The sequence below is a fragment of the Aethalodelphis obliquidens genome, unplaced genomic scaffold (assembly GCF_003676395.1).
Source record: "Aethalodelphis obliquidens isolate GAN/ISIS:26980383/991018 unplaced genomic scaffold, ASM367639v1 scaffold1, whole genome shotgun sequence".
NCBI lineage: Eukaryota > Metazoa > Chordata > Mammalia > Artiodactyla > Delphinidae > Aethalodelphis > Aethalodelphis obliquidens.
Window position 1 is genome coordinate 69,327,787 of NW_020837945.1, and position 15,078 is coordinate 69,342,864.

General features: G+C 48.5%; 1 protein-coding gene across 7 annotated transcripts in view; it reads left to right on the forward strand.

Moving 5' to 3' along the window:
• The first annotated feature begins 492 nt into the window (after nucleotides 1-492).
• The window catches only part of KALRN (kalirin RhoGEF kinase), a 637,474-nt gene continuing 622,888 nt past the window's right edge, over nucleotides 493-15,078 (forward strand). For 4 of the 7 annotated variants that reach the window (XM_027106834.1, XM_027106844.1, XM_027106853.1 and 1 more), the window contains exon 1: nucleotides 493-950. In XM_027106834.1, coding sequence (XP_026962635.1) covers nucleotides 878-950 — 73 coding nt within the window. In that variant the 5' untranslated portion in view covers nucleotides 493-877. The remainder of the gene's footprint in view (nucleotides 951-15,078) is intronic. The other 3 variants (XM_027106826.1, XM_027106818.1, XM_027106809.1) reach the window with 2 other exon arrangements.

Consider the following 15,078-nt stretch of genomic DNA (forward strand, 5'->3'; position numbering starts at 1 on the left):
CGCGCAGGGCTGGGGCACCAGAGCCCCCACGGCGAGCCCGGCTTGCGCCCGGTGGCCGGGGACTCGCCCGGCGGCCCCGCCCCCTCCCCGGCCGCCTCCTTCGCCGGCGCTTTTCCTGCGGGGCTCAGGAAGCCGGCCTAGCACAGCAGCGAACAATAGCTCGGGGCCCGGGCTTGGCTCCGGGAGAGGCCGGCGCGGGAAGGCGGGGGAGGGAGGCGTCCGCGCCGCCGGGGGGCCGCGGCGAGACCCCGGCCCGGGCCGGAGCTTTAGTTGAGCTCGTCGCTGCCCGGGTCATTGTTGGCTGGGACTGAGGAGCGGGAGCCGGGGGAGGAGTTGCGAGGCGGCGGCGGCGGCGGCGGCGGCGGAGGGAGCCAGAGGGGGAGCCAGAGAGCGAGCGAGGGAGGGAAGCTGAGAGCGAGCGGGCGGTCGAGCGAGGGAGGGAGGAGGTAGAGAGACAGGGAGGGTGGGAGGGAGGAGGAAAAATAAAGAGGAGAGACTAGCAGGGCTGAACAATAGAGACAGGCAGACGGGTGAGGAGGAGAGCCAGCTGCCGCCGCTGAGGGAGAGCGGGCGCCCAGGCAGCTCGTACCCCGGCCCCGGCCAGACCGCAGGCGGCCAGCGCCCCCGGGGAAGGGGGACCATGGGGGAGCCGGCAGCAGGCGCCCCCAGCCCGCCGCGCGCCTCTGCCTGAGGGAGCCTCGGCGTCCTCTGCCCTAGCCCTGCCACCCCGGCCGGCCGCCCGCCCTTGAAGCCCGGTGTCCTCCGGGTCTGCGGCCGCGGCCGCTGCGCCCCGCGCCCTCCGCCCACAGGGCGCCGAGCAGCCCTCGGCCCCAGGCTTCGCCGGCCCCCGGCTGCCCGCGGACGCCCTCCCCCAGTCATGAACCCCCCGGAGGGGGCAGCGGAGGAAGGAGGAGCCGCCGACTCGGACGTGGACGCCTTTTTCCGGACAGGTAAGCTGGGCAGGGCGCGGGGGGTTGGGGAGGAGGCTGCTGCCCTGGATGCGGCGTCTTGGACAAGTTTGGGAAAGGAGGGCTGTTGCTGGGGTGTGCGTGTTGGGGGGCAGTCCCCTTCGTCGCCGGGGCTGGAGTGGCCGAGATTCTTGTTGTTATGGCAATGCGGGTTGCATTTTGGGGAGGGGTGGGGGCTGGGAGCTCGGCGCCCCTCGGCGTTCACCCCACTTGCGGGAGTCTGTGTTGGGGAGGCGAGAGGCGGTCCCCTCGGGCCGCCTTCTCCCGGAGCGCGGGGATGGGGCGATGTTGGATCACTTTGCAGTGCGCCGCTCCGGCTACCGGCGTCCCCCGCCCCTCCCTCGGCTGCCCCCTCCCCCCAGCGCCTGTCAGCCCGGCTCCCGCCGCCCTGGGCCGGCACCCCTTCTCCGGCCGGCGGCCCCCGGCCCCGATGTGCAAAGAGGGACAGTGGGGACCGGGAGTCGCGCAGGCTGCAGACTGACAGTCGGGAGCGGGGCAGACCGAGGACTGTAGTGCCTGGTGCGTGTGGGGAGCCAGAGTCTCAGACTTGAGAGGCAGACCCGGCAGGGAGGGCGGTGGGCGCCTGGGACCTCCTCCTTGTCCTCCTCTTCTCCAGTTCTGGGAACGGATGAGCTTTTCATAAGAATCACTCGTTCCTGGAAGTGTGAGTTAGCGTCCCCCTCATACACACCCACTGAATCTTTGCTTGCCTGTGGTATGTAGAGCACCGCCCCCGACCCCAGATCTGCCTTAACGGCTATTTTCGGCCCCTGCCACTTCCCAGCCCCCAGGTCTATAGCTCCTCATGTTCCTTGGCTACACAGCCCCTTTCCCAGAGCAGAACCGACCACCCTCATCTGCCACCACCTGTGGCCCTGTTTCTCTGATGACCAGGGTTTCTCCATCTCCTCTTTACCTGTGGCTTCCACCAACTCGGTAGGTAGAGCTCCCCATCTTCCATGTCTGGAACCATGTGGTCTGGAATCTTTTTCCCGAAGAGTCCAGTAAGTTATGGGGACCCTGGGCATCTCCCCTCTTTCTGTAAATTGGATTGGAGGACGTGAACTGATGGGGTCAAAGAGCAGGTCGGCTTTGAAGATTCCCTGCGCACCCATCTGTTTCCTAACCTCATTGCCTTGCCCTGGAGGTCATCTGAGGGAAGGGGTGGGGTGCTTTGTTGGGGAGACTTGTGGCTTTGGAAGTCAAGACTTGGTCAGCCCATATGTTCATTTTCTAGTTGGTCTGAAGAGGAAAGAGCTGGAGGATAGGAACTGATAGGAGCTGACCTGGAGAAAGCAGAGGGAGCCCCTGTTATCCTATCCTGCTTCTCAGGGCTCAGCCTTGCCTCCCTCCTTCCTTTTCCCCAGATGTGGATTCTAATATACACCTTCCCCATCCCCCCCTTTCTCTCTCTGTCTCACATACTCTCTCTCTCTCTCTCACACACACACACACACACTCACTCACTCACTCACTCACTCACACAGCCCAGGAACCAAAGCAGGAATTCTAAAGAGGTGCCTGACCTGATAACCTTAGTTTATTATCTAGGGGAGAGGTTCTGGGGGCTACGTGATACCTGGAAACATGCACTAGGACGTCTCCACCGACACCCCTGCCATCCACCCTTTGCCTCCCGTCTGGCACAGGACTCTGCCTTTTCTGAGCTCTGGGGAGAGCTCTTGGAGTGTGGGCTCTCCCACCTCCCCTTTCTGGACCCATCTTTATCTTCGGCATCCACTCCTCCTCCGCCTTTTCTACCATCCAAACACTAGATCCCGTCGATTCTCTGTCCCAGGCCCTTGGAGCAGATCTCAGTTTCTGGAGGCTTGCTAATTTCTGACCAATGAATTCACACAGTGTTAATGGTGTTAATGGCCTATAATGGCCCAATGTGTTACTTCTCCCAGGGCCTTTAAAAACACAACATGGGGCTTACATTGTCTAGCCCTGGCTCAAATCACAGAGTAAATAGCAGACTGGGTCCCTCTCCTATGGAATCCTGTTGGGGATATTCTTCCTCCTCAGGCAGCCTTGTTGAGGGGGGCCCAGGTCTGATGTGCACTTTGAATCAGAGAAGGGTGAAATCTTCAGCGCATAAGGCTGGAAATGACTGACGACCTGTAACAAGTTGTACGAGGGGGTGCAGACTGTTTGTGGTAGGGTCTAGGACCACCACCCACCCTGAGTGGTCCTCTGTGCTCTGCTTCTTGATCTTACCCCCTTCCAGTCTCTAGCCTGGGCTTTTGCTGGGGCTTCTTACACCTGGAAAAGGCCATATTTCTTAATCGTCTCCCTTCTGAGTCCCCATCTTTATGGAACATAGCATTACACCTGGTAGGCTGGACAGATGATAAATTTATTTAGTTGAACAGTTGAAAAAGCTCCAAACACATTTTCAAAGTCCCGAGTGCCAGGGTTACCCCCTACTTTCTGATGGAAGATTTTGCATACACAGAGACCACACTGGCAATTGCTTTGTCAAAACCCTGGCATACTGTGCCTCTAATTAGGCATGTTTCCAATTATTCTGTCATTTTGGTTCTTTACTTGTCCTCTTCTGATTATTTTGGTATTTCAGTTCTTGTGACATTCCCCAAATCCTACATCCATACATGTACACGGACAGAAAGAAACACCCATGCACACCCCCTGTCCCCACCATTATTCTTATAGATTGGTGTATTCTGTGTTGTCTTTCTGGGAATTCTCTGATCCACGCCTGGGAAAGTGTGTCACAATAATTTTATTGATCATGGTTATGAGGCAGAGGAGGGGAAATATGGGAACTCAGAACTGGGAATAGAAATCAGTTGGAATAGAAAACCAGCAAGGTCTTTTCAGCTTCTACTAGGACCCTTCTGCTGTCCAGGGTGCTATGGGATACAAAGAAATATTCAAATTGGTTTCTACCCTCCAAGAGCTTTTAAAAGAAGATTGACAATTACTGCTCAATTAGAGATTAATTACTTGCTGAACATTATGGTGCTATAAGATAAAAAGTTGGCAGAACTACAGAGGAGTGGAACTGAGGGTAGCCCTTGAAGGGGAGATGGAGGGTGGGAAGAGAATCATGGGCAAAAGCTCAGGGAGGTTGAGGCATTGACACTGAGGATCCTGGGAAGACTGAGTAGAAGGTGTAGGGTAAGGAGGAATGGGAAACAGGGTTGGGTAAGTAGGGCAAGGCCAGATAGGCAGAATCTTGGGAGCCCAAGAGAGGAGATTGGATTTGATTCAGGACTGATAGGGAGTCACTTTAGTTCCTGAGCAAGGGCATGTCCTGAAGAAAGTGGTATTTGGAAAGGTTAATCTGGGGGTCATATGATAGATGAAGTGGAAAGAGAGAGAAAGGATCCAAATGCAAAAGTGATCTGGAACTGAGGGAGAGGGGCTTGGTCTGGGTTGGTGGCAGAAAGGACGGGGACTCAGGGACCCCTCTGAGAGACATTGTCAAAGGCAGAAATGTGGGTATTTGTTGACAAACTAGTTGTAGGGGGGAAAGAAAATTAAGCCCTCGAGAATAATGGGAGTAGCTGGGTTTAAAGCATAGAGGACTAACAGTATCCTGACTGAAGCACTCTGATTGAGGACAGGAGCTGGATTTGCAGGGCAGATAATGCTGTTAGCTTTGGATGTGGAAAATTAGAGGCGATTGAGGAGCATCCAGGTGGAGCTGGTTTGTGGGAGATACGGGACTTCAGACAGGAGCACAGGTGGGAGGTTAGGGCTGCCATTGTGGTCTTGGAAGCCTCCTGAATCAAGGCTCGCTGCAGCTGAAGCTTTGTGAATGCATCAGCCCTCAGAGGGAGGGGGTGGAGGGAAGAGGAGAGGGCTAAAGTTAGAATTTGGGGGAGAAACCCTTGTTTAGGAAGTGGCAGCAAAGGAGACTTGATCCTGGAGACCCCAGGGAGTCAGCATGGGTTCTGATGTGATGACAGGCTGCAGACAGGTTGAATAAGAGGAGTGCCGGTCAAGTGTCTCTGGATGTGATAAAAAGAAAGCCACTAGGAGCTCTTGGGAGCACAGTATTAGAAGAGGCATTCAGAGCAGGGATTTGGGGTGGTGGGTAGGAATCAATTACTTGCAGAATTTACCAGTGAAAGGAAAAAGAGTTTGGGTGCTAGTCAGATGGCATGTTAGTACCAAGAAAAGGGGTTTTCATTTTTTGGTCGGAGAGTCAGAACAGGTTTGTTTGTGGAAGGGAGAGAGATTGTGGGCAGGAAGAACTGAAGATGCTTGGTTGATTTTTGAGTTAGATACCTGAAGAGGTGAGACAAGAGGAGGTTCCCTAGCGAAAATCTTGACTTTGGTGAGCAGAGGAGAAACCTCCTTCTATAAGACTCAAAGGAAGAAAGTTCAGAGGATAAATTTAATGAGATTGATGTGGAAATATCTTTTTTCTGTTGAGCTTTGGTCTTGTGAGTCCAGACATTTTTAACTGGACTGTTTGCTGTTACTTGGACTTTGGTCAGCCTCAAACTCAGCTCTGTCTTTCCAAGTCCCTAAACTAGCTTCTCCTCTTGTCTTCCTTAATCCTATAAGTGGCACCTTCCCTTTCCTAGTCATGATATTTAGCACCTTGATATTGTCTCTGAGGAATCTCAATCTTCTAACAAACTCTGTTATCTTTCATACTGAGCCCATGCTGTTCATCCTCAGGGCCTCTGCCCTAGGCCAGGAGACCCATTATGGTGCTCATGGACTCACTAGCCCTTTATCCTTGGCCCTTGGACTCTGCTCTCTCACCCCCACTCCAATTGGCATCTGCAGGCACATTGCACTTCCTAAAGGAGATTGAACTACTTCCGTCACACCTGGTTTATGAACCTACAGTGACTTTCTAGTGCCTTCAGGGTCAAGTCTGTCCTTCACACCTCAGAGCCAGCCTGCTCTTCTCACGTCCAAGGGCACTTTGGCTCATGTTCCCTTTGAATCATCCACCCCTTCACCCCTACTCTACAAATGCAACTTACTCGTCAAGACTTTAACACCACATTCTTCTGGAAGCTTTCATAGCTCACAAGACCAACTCTCTCCTCTGAATTCCATAAACACTCACTTGTCTATACTCATTGTCTCACTTCATCAGAGGTATTGTATTGTTTTTATCCTTTTCATACAATGAAGTGATTTGTTCTTTAAAAGATCTTTTAAAAAGCTTGTGATTCACCAAGACCAAACCAAAACAAACTGTCTCCCCCCTGTGCAGATAAAGCAAACACAGAAAAATATAAGCAGTTGCTGAATTTAGGTGGTGATATATTGGTATTCAGTGTACAACTCTTTAGACTTTTCTCAGATAAAAACCCCATCCCACCTAGACAGAGAACTGGTCATTGTCAGGTCCAGATCTGACTTGGAATAACAACCTATGTTGGTGTGCAGTTTTTTGAGTAAATGTCACCCTGTCTGGGCATTGCCAGGCACCGTAAAAGGGGTAGAGTCTTTTACCTCCTGAGCTCTCTTTTGCAGCAAAGGAAAACATCTCTTTTTGACGTTGTGTTTGATGCTCCAGAATGTGAACGTGACACTTAATTCAATATTCACCATTCCTTCTTGATTCTCCTCCACTTAAGCCCATCATGATTTGGGCTTTTGGTCACGCCATTTCCCAAGAACTTTTGATGGAGTATTGAGAGGACTTTGTTGTTCTGAAGAGGGAAGGCTATTTCTACATTAATATATTTTAGAACATATCAACAACATTTAGGTACACCTCCATAATATTTGGGGGGCTTTGCTTTATCCTTGTGCCACCAATCATCAAGAACTCAATTATTGGCACATTCTGTCCAATTGTATTTGATAATCCCTTGGGGATGGAAGAGGTGTTGGAATAAACTGAAGCTACAGAAAGAAATTAGGTGAGAAGTGACAAAAAATATTCCTGACTGTCGGTGTCAATAAAACACTAGAACAGGTGAACTAGAGGTCCTTTTTAGACGTTGGAGAATGAACACTTTTATTTTTCCAACTTCTTTCTGGTTCTGGAACTTGGTAGTTTACTTCTGGAGATGGGCAGTATGGTATAGTCTAGTGGTTCTCAATGGGAGGCAGTTTTGTCCTCCAAGAAACATTTGGCAATGTCTGGAGACATTTTTGGGGGTTGTCAACTCAGGGAGGGGGCTTGTACTGGCATCAAGTGGGTAGAGGTCTAGGGTGCCGCTAAACATCTTATAATGCACAGGACAAGAATTCTTCAGCCTCCAAATGTCAGTGGTGCTGAGGCTGAGAGACCCTGGTTATAGCCAGAAGACCATGGGCTTTGGATCAGATAGGCTCAGCACTAACCAGGGGCAGAATCTTGGGTAAATTATATAATCTATGTCATCCTCAGTCTTCTGCAAAATGGGACCAAGGATGCTTGTTTCACAGGTTGAGAGGATTAAATAGGAAAAACATGTGTAAAAAGCATCTAGTGGTTTCTGACCCACATTAGGAGCACAAGAAATACTAGCTGTTCCTGTTGTTTTTATTATTAAGCGAATGTGATGGCACAGAGGCTGAGGCAATCTCCAGAAGGGGTACTGTGCAGAGTTTTTGACACGGGGCGGCAGGAGTGCTGGAGAGGCGTCATGATGGGGTGCAGGAGCCTGGGTGGAATCAGAAGGCTAGGGTCTGGGCCTCAGCTCTTTTTCATTCATTAATTTAATCATTTGTTTGACAAATATTTATCGAGTTCCTAGTGCAGCCATGTACTATGCTCTGGGAGTGTATAAAATCATTGCAAGAAAGAAAATGGAGCAGGAAGGAAAATGAATAGAATTACAATACCCCCCTCAGGGAGCACTTGAATTTAAGGGGTGGGAAAGGGAGAAAAAGCCTGTGAAAGAGGCCAAAAAGGTCAGGCAAGAGAGCAGGAGGTGAACCCTCCCCTTTGCTCTCTACTTATCTGCATGACTTGGGCAAGTGAGTAACATCTGTGTAAGATGAGGATAGTGCGCCCCACCACCCAGTTTCCTTATAGGGCTGTTGAGAGACTCAAATGAGATACCGTGTGTGAGAGGTCTTTATAAGTTGTACAATTCTGTCCAAATACGTGTAGATAGTTCCTTCCAAATCAAACATTCTATTACTCTAAGTACCACCTCTGACAAGTATTATCTTATTTAATCTGACCTTCATGGGACATTTTTCAATCCTTCTCAATTTGGTTTCCCGAAGGGACTGGATGGGGCATCCTCCTTACAACAAATCAGGGCACTCCTGTTCTCTCCTCCTCCACAAAAGTATATAAATGCCAGTTCCCCAGACCCTGGCCCACATGGCCCCATGCCATCTGGAGGAGCCCAGCGAGAATGGGGTTCCTGCTTCCACTGAGCCTCAGGTGGGTGCAGTGAATCAGTCCCTTCCCGCTCCTTCTCTGTCTGCGTGCAGTTCAGACTCCTCCTGCCACGCCTTTGAGTGTGAATGACTGGCAGCAAAAGAACTAGGAAGTGATTGACAGCCACAGGGCTGTTGGATCAATAGAGCTGCTTGAAATCGTGTCTGCTGAGAAGTGAGGGAACAGAAGGAATTAGCTGGGAGAACAGAGGAATTAATACAGGGAAGTAAGAAACTGTTGGAGAATTAGCTTTGTCTCTTCCCCTTCTGTCCCATGGCATTATTAGAAGGGAGCTGGTTATTAGCTAGAAAACACAGATATGAGGGATAAACAAGGAGAGTGAAAAGTGGCAGATGAACTGTGTTCTCAAGGAAGTAGCTATACTTCTCGAGCTGAGACCTGAAGGATGGGTAGGATTTGGATGGGGAAGACAGAAGGTATTGGAACAGTGTTAGAAAAAGGCACGACCATCCATGGCATATTTGGGGGCAGTAAGTGGTCCAGTTTGTGTGACTTAGAGGATTCAGGTGGAGGATCAATGGGAGATAAAAATCAGAAGTGGGTAGGGACCAAGTTGATTGACTGCTTCATTTATTAAACCTTTATTGGACTCCTAGATAATCAAGGGCTTTGAATGGCAGGCCAAGGAGTTTGGTCTTTCTGCAGTTAGCTTTCAGGAGCCACTAAAAGTGTCTGAATGGGGTGGTGACATGATGAGGAAGATAAATCTGGCAGTCCTGCAGAGGGTCAGTTGGAATGGGGGAGGAACTGCTAGCCAGGGTTGGATTGGGAGACCACTGTGATAGGTTAGGAGGGCCTGAACTTGAGATGGCACAGTGGAAATGGGGAGGAGGGGATGGATATGAGGGAGCTCGTGGATGTAGCGTCTACAGGACTTGGTAACTTGGATGTAGAGGTGTTAAGGAAGAGTCAGGACTCAAAGATTACTCCAGCTCTTAGAGCTGGGTGACTGGGGAGGATGGAAGTACCCTAAATGAAAATTAGGAGTTAAGGAAGAAGAGGAGCAGCTGTGGGGAGGCAGGAGGAGAGGCAGGATTTGGGAATTTACTTTGGGACGTGTTGCTTTTCAGGTGTCAGTGCAATAGCTTAGGGAGGTGTTGATTCAGTAGGCAGATAGCGGAGGGAGGCTGGAGCTTTGGAGGGAGGCCAGAGACTGAAATATAGATTTGGGAGATATCCGTAAGAAGTTGTGGCTGGAGCTATCAGAATAGATGAGATAATAAATGAAAAGCATATAGAGTCTTAAGGGCAGAGGGCCAAGGACAGAGCTGTAGACTCAAGTGAAGGGCTGGAAGAGAACCAGGAGAGAGCAGGGCTTGGAAACAGTCCGGTCATCAATAGGGTCTAATGCTGCAGAGGGGTTGAGGGAGAGGGGGACTGAGCAAACCCTGTGGGTTCTGGAAACTGGGAGATCACTGGTAACCTTTGAAATAACAGTTTCACTTGTGTATGGGAGGTGGAATTCAAATTTCAAGGGAAATGGGGAGTGAGTGGGTGGGGAGGAAGTGGTGGGAGTGCATATAGATGACTCTTTGGAAAGGTTTGGCTGTGAAGGGAAGGTTAAAAATAATAAGGTAGTTAGAGATGGGTAGCAGAGTTGAGGGGAGGATTTTTTTAGGTAGGGAAGATCTGTGAATACCTACGGGTGGGGAGGAGGGAGAATGCAGGCTTGGGGAAGGGAATGAATATTTAGAAAAGAGGAGCAGTTGAAGGAAGTAGATCCTGGATGAGCCTGTAAGGGTGGATCTCAAGGTAGCTGGGGGGTGAGCCTTGGCCAGAGGAGGAGACTGGGGGAAGGCGGACTTCAGTAAAGTAGTAGGCTGGCCAGCAGCTCTGCTGAGGGCACAATGTGCTTGGTCAACAGCCCCAGCACAGAGAGCATCAGCTGGCCTGGAGACCCAGGGGCTTGTGGTCCTGTGCTTGGGGCGGATAGTTCAAGCTGAAGGCAGCTGTGAAATGGGTGAGCTGGGTTGGTGTGGCTCTAGAAGGCCCCTTGGACAGAGAAGCTAGAAAGCAAGGCTGGGAGGTCCCAAAATAGCAATCGTTTTAGAAGCGCTAGTGGCTTCCTTTGGCAGGCTGAGGTGGGATTTGCTTCAGGCTGTAGAGGGGTCTGCAGAATCACCTCCTACAGAGTGTGAGTCAGAAAGGCAAGTTGGGGGTGGAGTGGAGGGTGAGTGAGGACAGGACAGAAGGAGGAGGACTCAGACAAGAAGGTGTAGGGGCAGCCTCCTGAGGAGGGGTCATGCCTGGCCGTCGGGTACTGTCTCTGTGAGGGATGGACCTGCTCTTGAATTTTCGGTTTCCTTAATGCCTCTAGAGGTTTTAGAAGAAAGAGGAAGCAGACCAGGGGTCATGGAGGAGCCTTTGTCCCGTTTTTCTCCATGAAGAGGAACCCTTCACACCAGAGGAAAGATGCCAATGAGCACACCCGTTCCTTTGGCCCCAAAGTACTCCCTTCAGCTCTCATTTTAGGGGCAAACCCAAGAACTGTCATCAAGTGAGGCATCTTATATGGCCCTCTAGGGGATGGAAGTAGGAATCCAGGGGTTCCTGTTTCCAAAAGGTGGGCTGTGGGGGACTGGGTTTATATTTCCGAGAGCAGGAGGAGGTGGGAGTTTCCTTAGATATGGCTCAGTTTCAGAATCATAGAGTCTTAGTACAGGAACTTACTAGCTGTGTGACCTTGTGCAAGGTACAGCCTCTCTGAGCTTCAGTTTCCTCATGAGTAAAATGGGTGAAAAAAAATCTTACCTATCAGGATCACTTGATTTGGTAGTTATAGATTGTGATAGTTATATTCATATTGTAAATAGTAATAGAAATGGAATTATATTACTAGTAATAGAATATGACTATATATAATATTACTAGTAAAACTATATTGTATATATTATTAGTTAGAATTTCCAAATCATGAAAATTATGCTTCAGTAGCTTGCTTCCTCCTCTCCACTCCCCTCCCCTGCGATACCCTCCCCATCTTTCCTCCCTCCCTTCCTCCTTCCCTTGCTTCCTTCCTTCTTTCCTCCCTTCCTTGTGCATAGTTAGGTAGGTAGGGATGTGATTTTTAAGCTTGCAGTTACAGTTATTCCAGGGTATGGCAGACAGGGTCTGGGAATGTGCCTACACCCCTTGCGTTTTACACTCTTACCCTGCAGCCTGGGGACAATGGGCATCTATGGGGAATGGGGGTGGGGAAACACAGTGTTCAGTTGGCAGCTGGACAGTGGGCCTAGAGGGAGACCCAGGAGACTGGCAGATGGTTAATTGGATGTGACAAAAGGGGACTGGGGGAGGGGTCTGGGGCTCCTGGGGGTTTCCTGTCTCTGACTTCTTATTCTCCTGGAAAGGAGATTGTGGGGAGAGGGAGGAGTATCTCTAGGAGCAGTTAGGGGAAAAGATTGGCAGGACTCCATGTTGGGTCTGTGGCCATGGAAGGACAGAGTACCATTGGGAGTGATGTCACAGCTTTAATTTGTAGGGTGGGTGCAAGATGTTGTCTCTTCTCTGTATCCCAGTCCACTGGCACATAACAGGCTCAAATACTTGGATATAAAGAGAATGCTTAACCAACTATTGGAACAGTATAATTTTTTAGTCATTCTTCATGGTCCTAGCCATTGAGTTTTGACAGCTAAATATCATGATTACTTTTGATGAGAACTGGACAAAGACTGATCAATTTCAGCGAACACTAGATTTAAGTGAGTGGATCTCTTCATTCATGCTTGCATTCATTCATTCAAGTGTCAAACACCAGCTGTGAACCTAATAAGTGCCAGGCACTGGGGCTACACCAGCAAGTTAGAAATCATCTTTCCCACATGGAGAATAACAGTCTGGTGGGGTTGCCTGACACACGAACAAAGGATTGCATGCTGTACATTGAGAACATGATGAAAGATCAACAGCCTCACCTGCATGCGTGTGGCGAGCATTCACTGAAGACGGGATGCTTATGCTGAAATAGATGAGGAGGTGATGAAAACGAAAATAGACCACTGTTGAAGAGGTTTGGTAATAAAAGTAAGGAGACTTAATACGATGGTAATTGAAGGGGTATTTTGGGAGTACTGGTACTCTTTCGTTTCTTGATGATAGGTGAGATCTGTTTGTGCACTTGCAGTGATTTGTAGACTTATGTGCAATTTTATGCATGCAAATTATACTTCAATAAAATTTTTTTAAAGGTTATCAGGTCCAGTGAAGTTTTGTTTTTTAAAGAGAGAGAAAAATCTTTGAGTGTTTGAAAAAATCATGGGAGGAGGTAGTGGTAGACACTGAAGGTGATAGAAGGTGGTATGTGTGGGGGTGGGGTACCAGAATGGGCACCAGCTTCTTCAAAAGTCAGCAAAGGATGAGAATTCCCAGGCGAAGAGGTTATCTCTGGGATGGAGGGGTACTTCTTCCTCTGTGGCTATGGGAAAAGACCAGGTGGTTTTCAGGTCACGTGTACAGGTCAGACAGTAGAGCCCTTACTAAGCTCATTAAGAAAACTGACCTCAGTCTTCTCTGGGATTGGGAACCAAGGTCATCTGAAGGACTGAGGGGGTGCTGAGATCCTGCGAAGAGAGGAGACGGATTGGATCCATTCTCTGGAGAATGAGTGAGAATTGCATTAAAGAATGATCTGTCTAGTTGAGTTCAGAGTGGGCTAGGTGTTCAGACTTCTGCATCTTGTTCAGCCCTGGAGCCTCTGGAGTAGAGGTGGAAACAGAGGATTCTTGAGTCCTTATTTGGTGACTTGGATGAGAGGTCCAAGGTGGAGGTGAGGTGTGCACCAGACTTGTTTGGACACTAGTCTCTTACCAGAACTTTACTCAACATTGATGACTCCAAGACATTTTGGAAGCCCTGCCTTGGAAAATGGTCATGTCTGGTTTCCCCAAGTGGGCTGTACCTTTTGCTTTGGAATTGTCTGTCTTCTTCTCAACACTCAATTTAGTGCCTTGCAGATACTTGCTTGATTTGTATTTGTTGCCTTGACTTCTTTTTTAGAGAGCTATTTATTGGTGTGTAGGTCATTGGGAGTTCTATAATTAAACATTATGTTAAGGAAATGAATTTTTTTTTTTGTGGACAGGCAGTTGTACCTCAAACAAAAAGACCTATGAAATCAATATTTACTGTGAAATATAGCGAAAAACTCTTGTTTATTCTGGATTAATTAGAGGGGATCCCTTTTATTGCTTGTTTACAAATATTCCATAGGCACTGGAAAACTAAAGAAGCACCCTTCTTTTGCAAAAATCCACATAGGGAAGTTCAAACATTCAAATGGACCAACTAATCAATATTGACTGAGTGTCTGCAATGTGCCCAGTATTATGCCAGATACTAAGGGGGCTGCTAAAGGTGGGTAACAAATGTTACCCACGTTGTTCCTGAAGAGTTAATGCTCTTGTTGGGTTAGGGGGAGACTAGTATAGGAAAAAATGGCTAATTGGAAGTCAATCAGAAAGGGAATTTCACTCATTCCTTGATTCATTTAATATGTGTTTATTGTCTATAAGCTAAAAGATAATTTAAGTAAGTGGTAAACAATGTTTCATTTAGAGAGATTTGATTTTCTTATACTTCATAGAACATTTATTTAGACATTTAGACTTTTTCCTAAATGAAACCATTTCCCCCAATTAATACAAATGTATGTTATATCAGTATACACGTATCTGTTGAGCGACGTGAGTCATTCATAAGCCAGTACCCTTTACATGGGGTAACGTAAGAAGACAGAGGATTTGTTGCTTGTCTGGAGGGGTAAAGTGTCAACTTACTGTTGTAAGAAATAGTAACACAAAATAGAAGTACAGGATCTATGGTTAAAAGTGAATGCTCTTTCTCCCTCCTTTTCCCTGATGTTAAGATAAATTCAATGGACGTATGTACTTGCTACATATACAAATATGTGTTTATACAAATGCATAGCTTTCTTTCATATTTTAACAAAAAAGAGAATTATGCTATACCTGTTATTCTGCAATTTGTTTTTTTTTTTTTGTTTGTTTGTTTTTTTTTTTTGGGTACGCGGGCCTCTCACTGTTGTGGGCTCTCCCGCTGCGGAGCACAGGCTCCGGACGCGCAGGCTCAGCGGCCATGGCTCACAGGCAGAGCCGCTCCGGGGCATGTGGGATCTTCCCGGACCGGGGCACGAACCCACGTCCCCTGCATCGGCAGGCGGACTCTCAACCACTGCGCCACCAGGGAAGCCCCTGCAATTTGTTTTTATCACTTTATAATCATGGACATTTTTCCATGTCAGTGCATATGTTCTACCTCATTTGTTTGAAGAGTTGTGTTACCTTCTGTTGTGTGGATGTGCCACATTTTATTTAACCATTCTCCTAACGATGGACATTTATAAACCAGCTTTTCTGAGGACCAGTGTTTGTTCTGGGACATTATTTGGCCCAAAGAGTAGCAAGAAGGGTCACCCATTATTTGATCGTTTTCAAAGGTGACTGTGAGACAGCCGTAAGATCAGGATGTTTCTTCTGCTTTTATCCTCAGGAGGGAGGGAGAACAGCCAGTCCTGTTCTCTGGAGGCTAATTTTCTGTGCAACGTTTACAGACGCTTTTATTAATGACATTTAAATAAATGGTAGAGGCCATTCTTGGCTTTTTTTGCTGTATGCCTTTAAGTGACTTAGGAGCCAGATTTGCAGTCACAATTAGCCAAAAAAAGCCACATGTGTTTTGTGGGTTTGAGTGAAAGTTAATTCCAATACCACAGGTATGGAAGTGCTTTAGGTTGTGTGTGCAAAA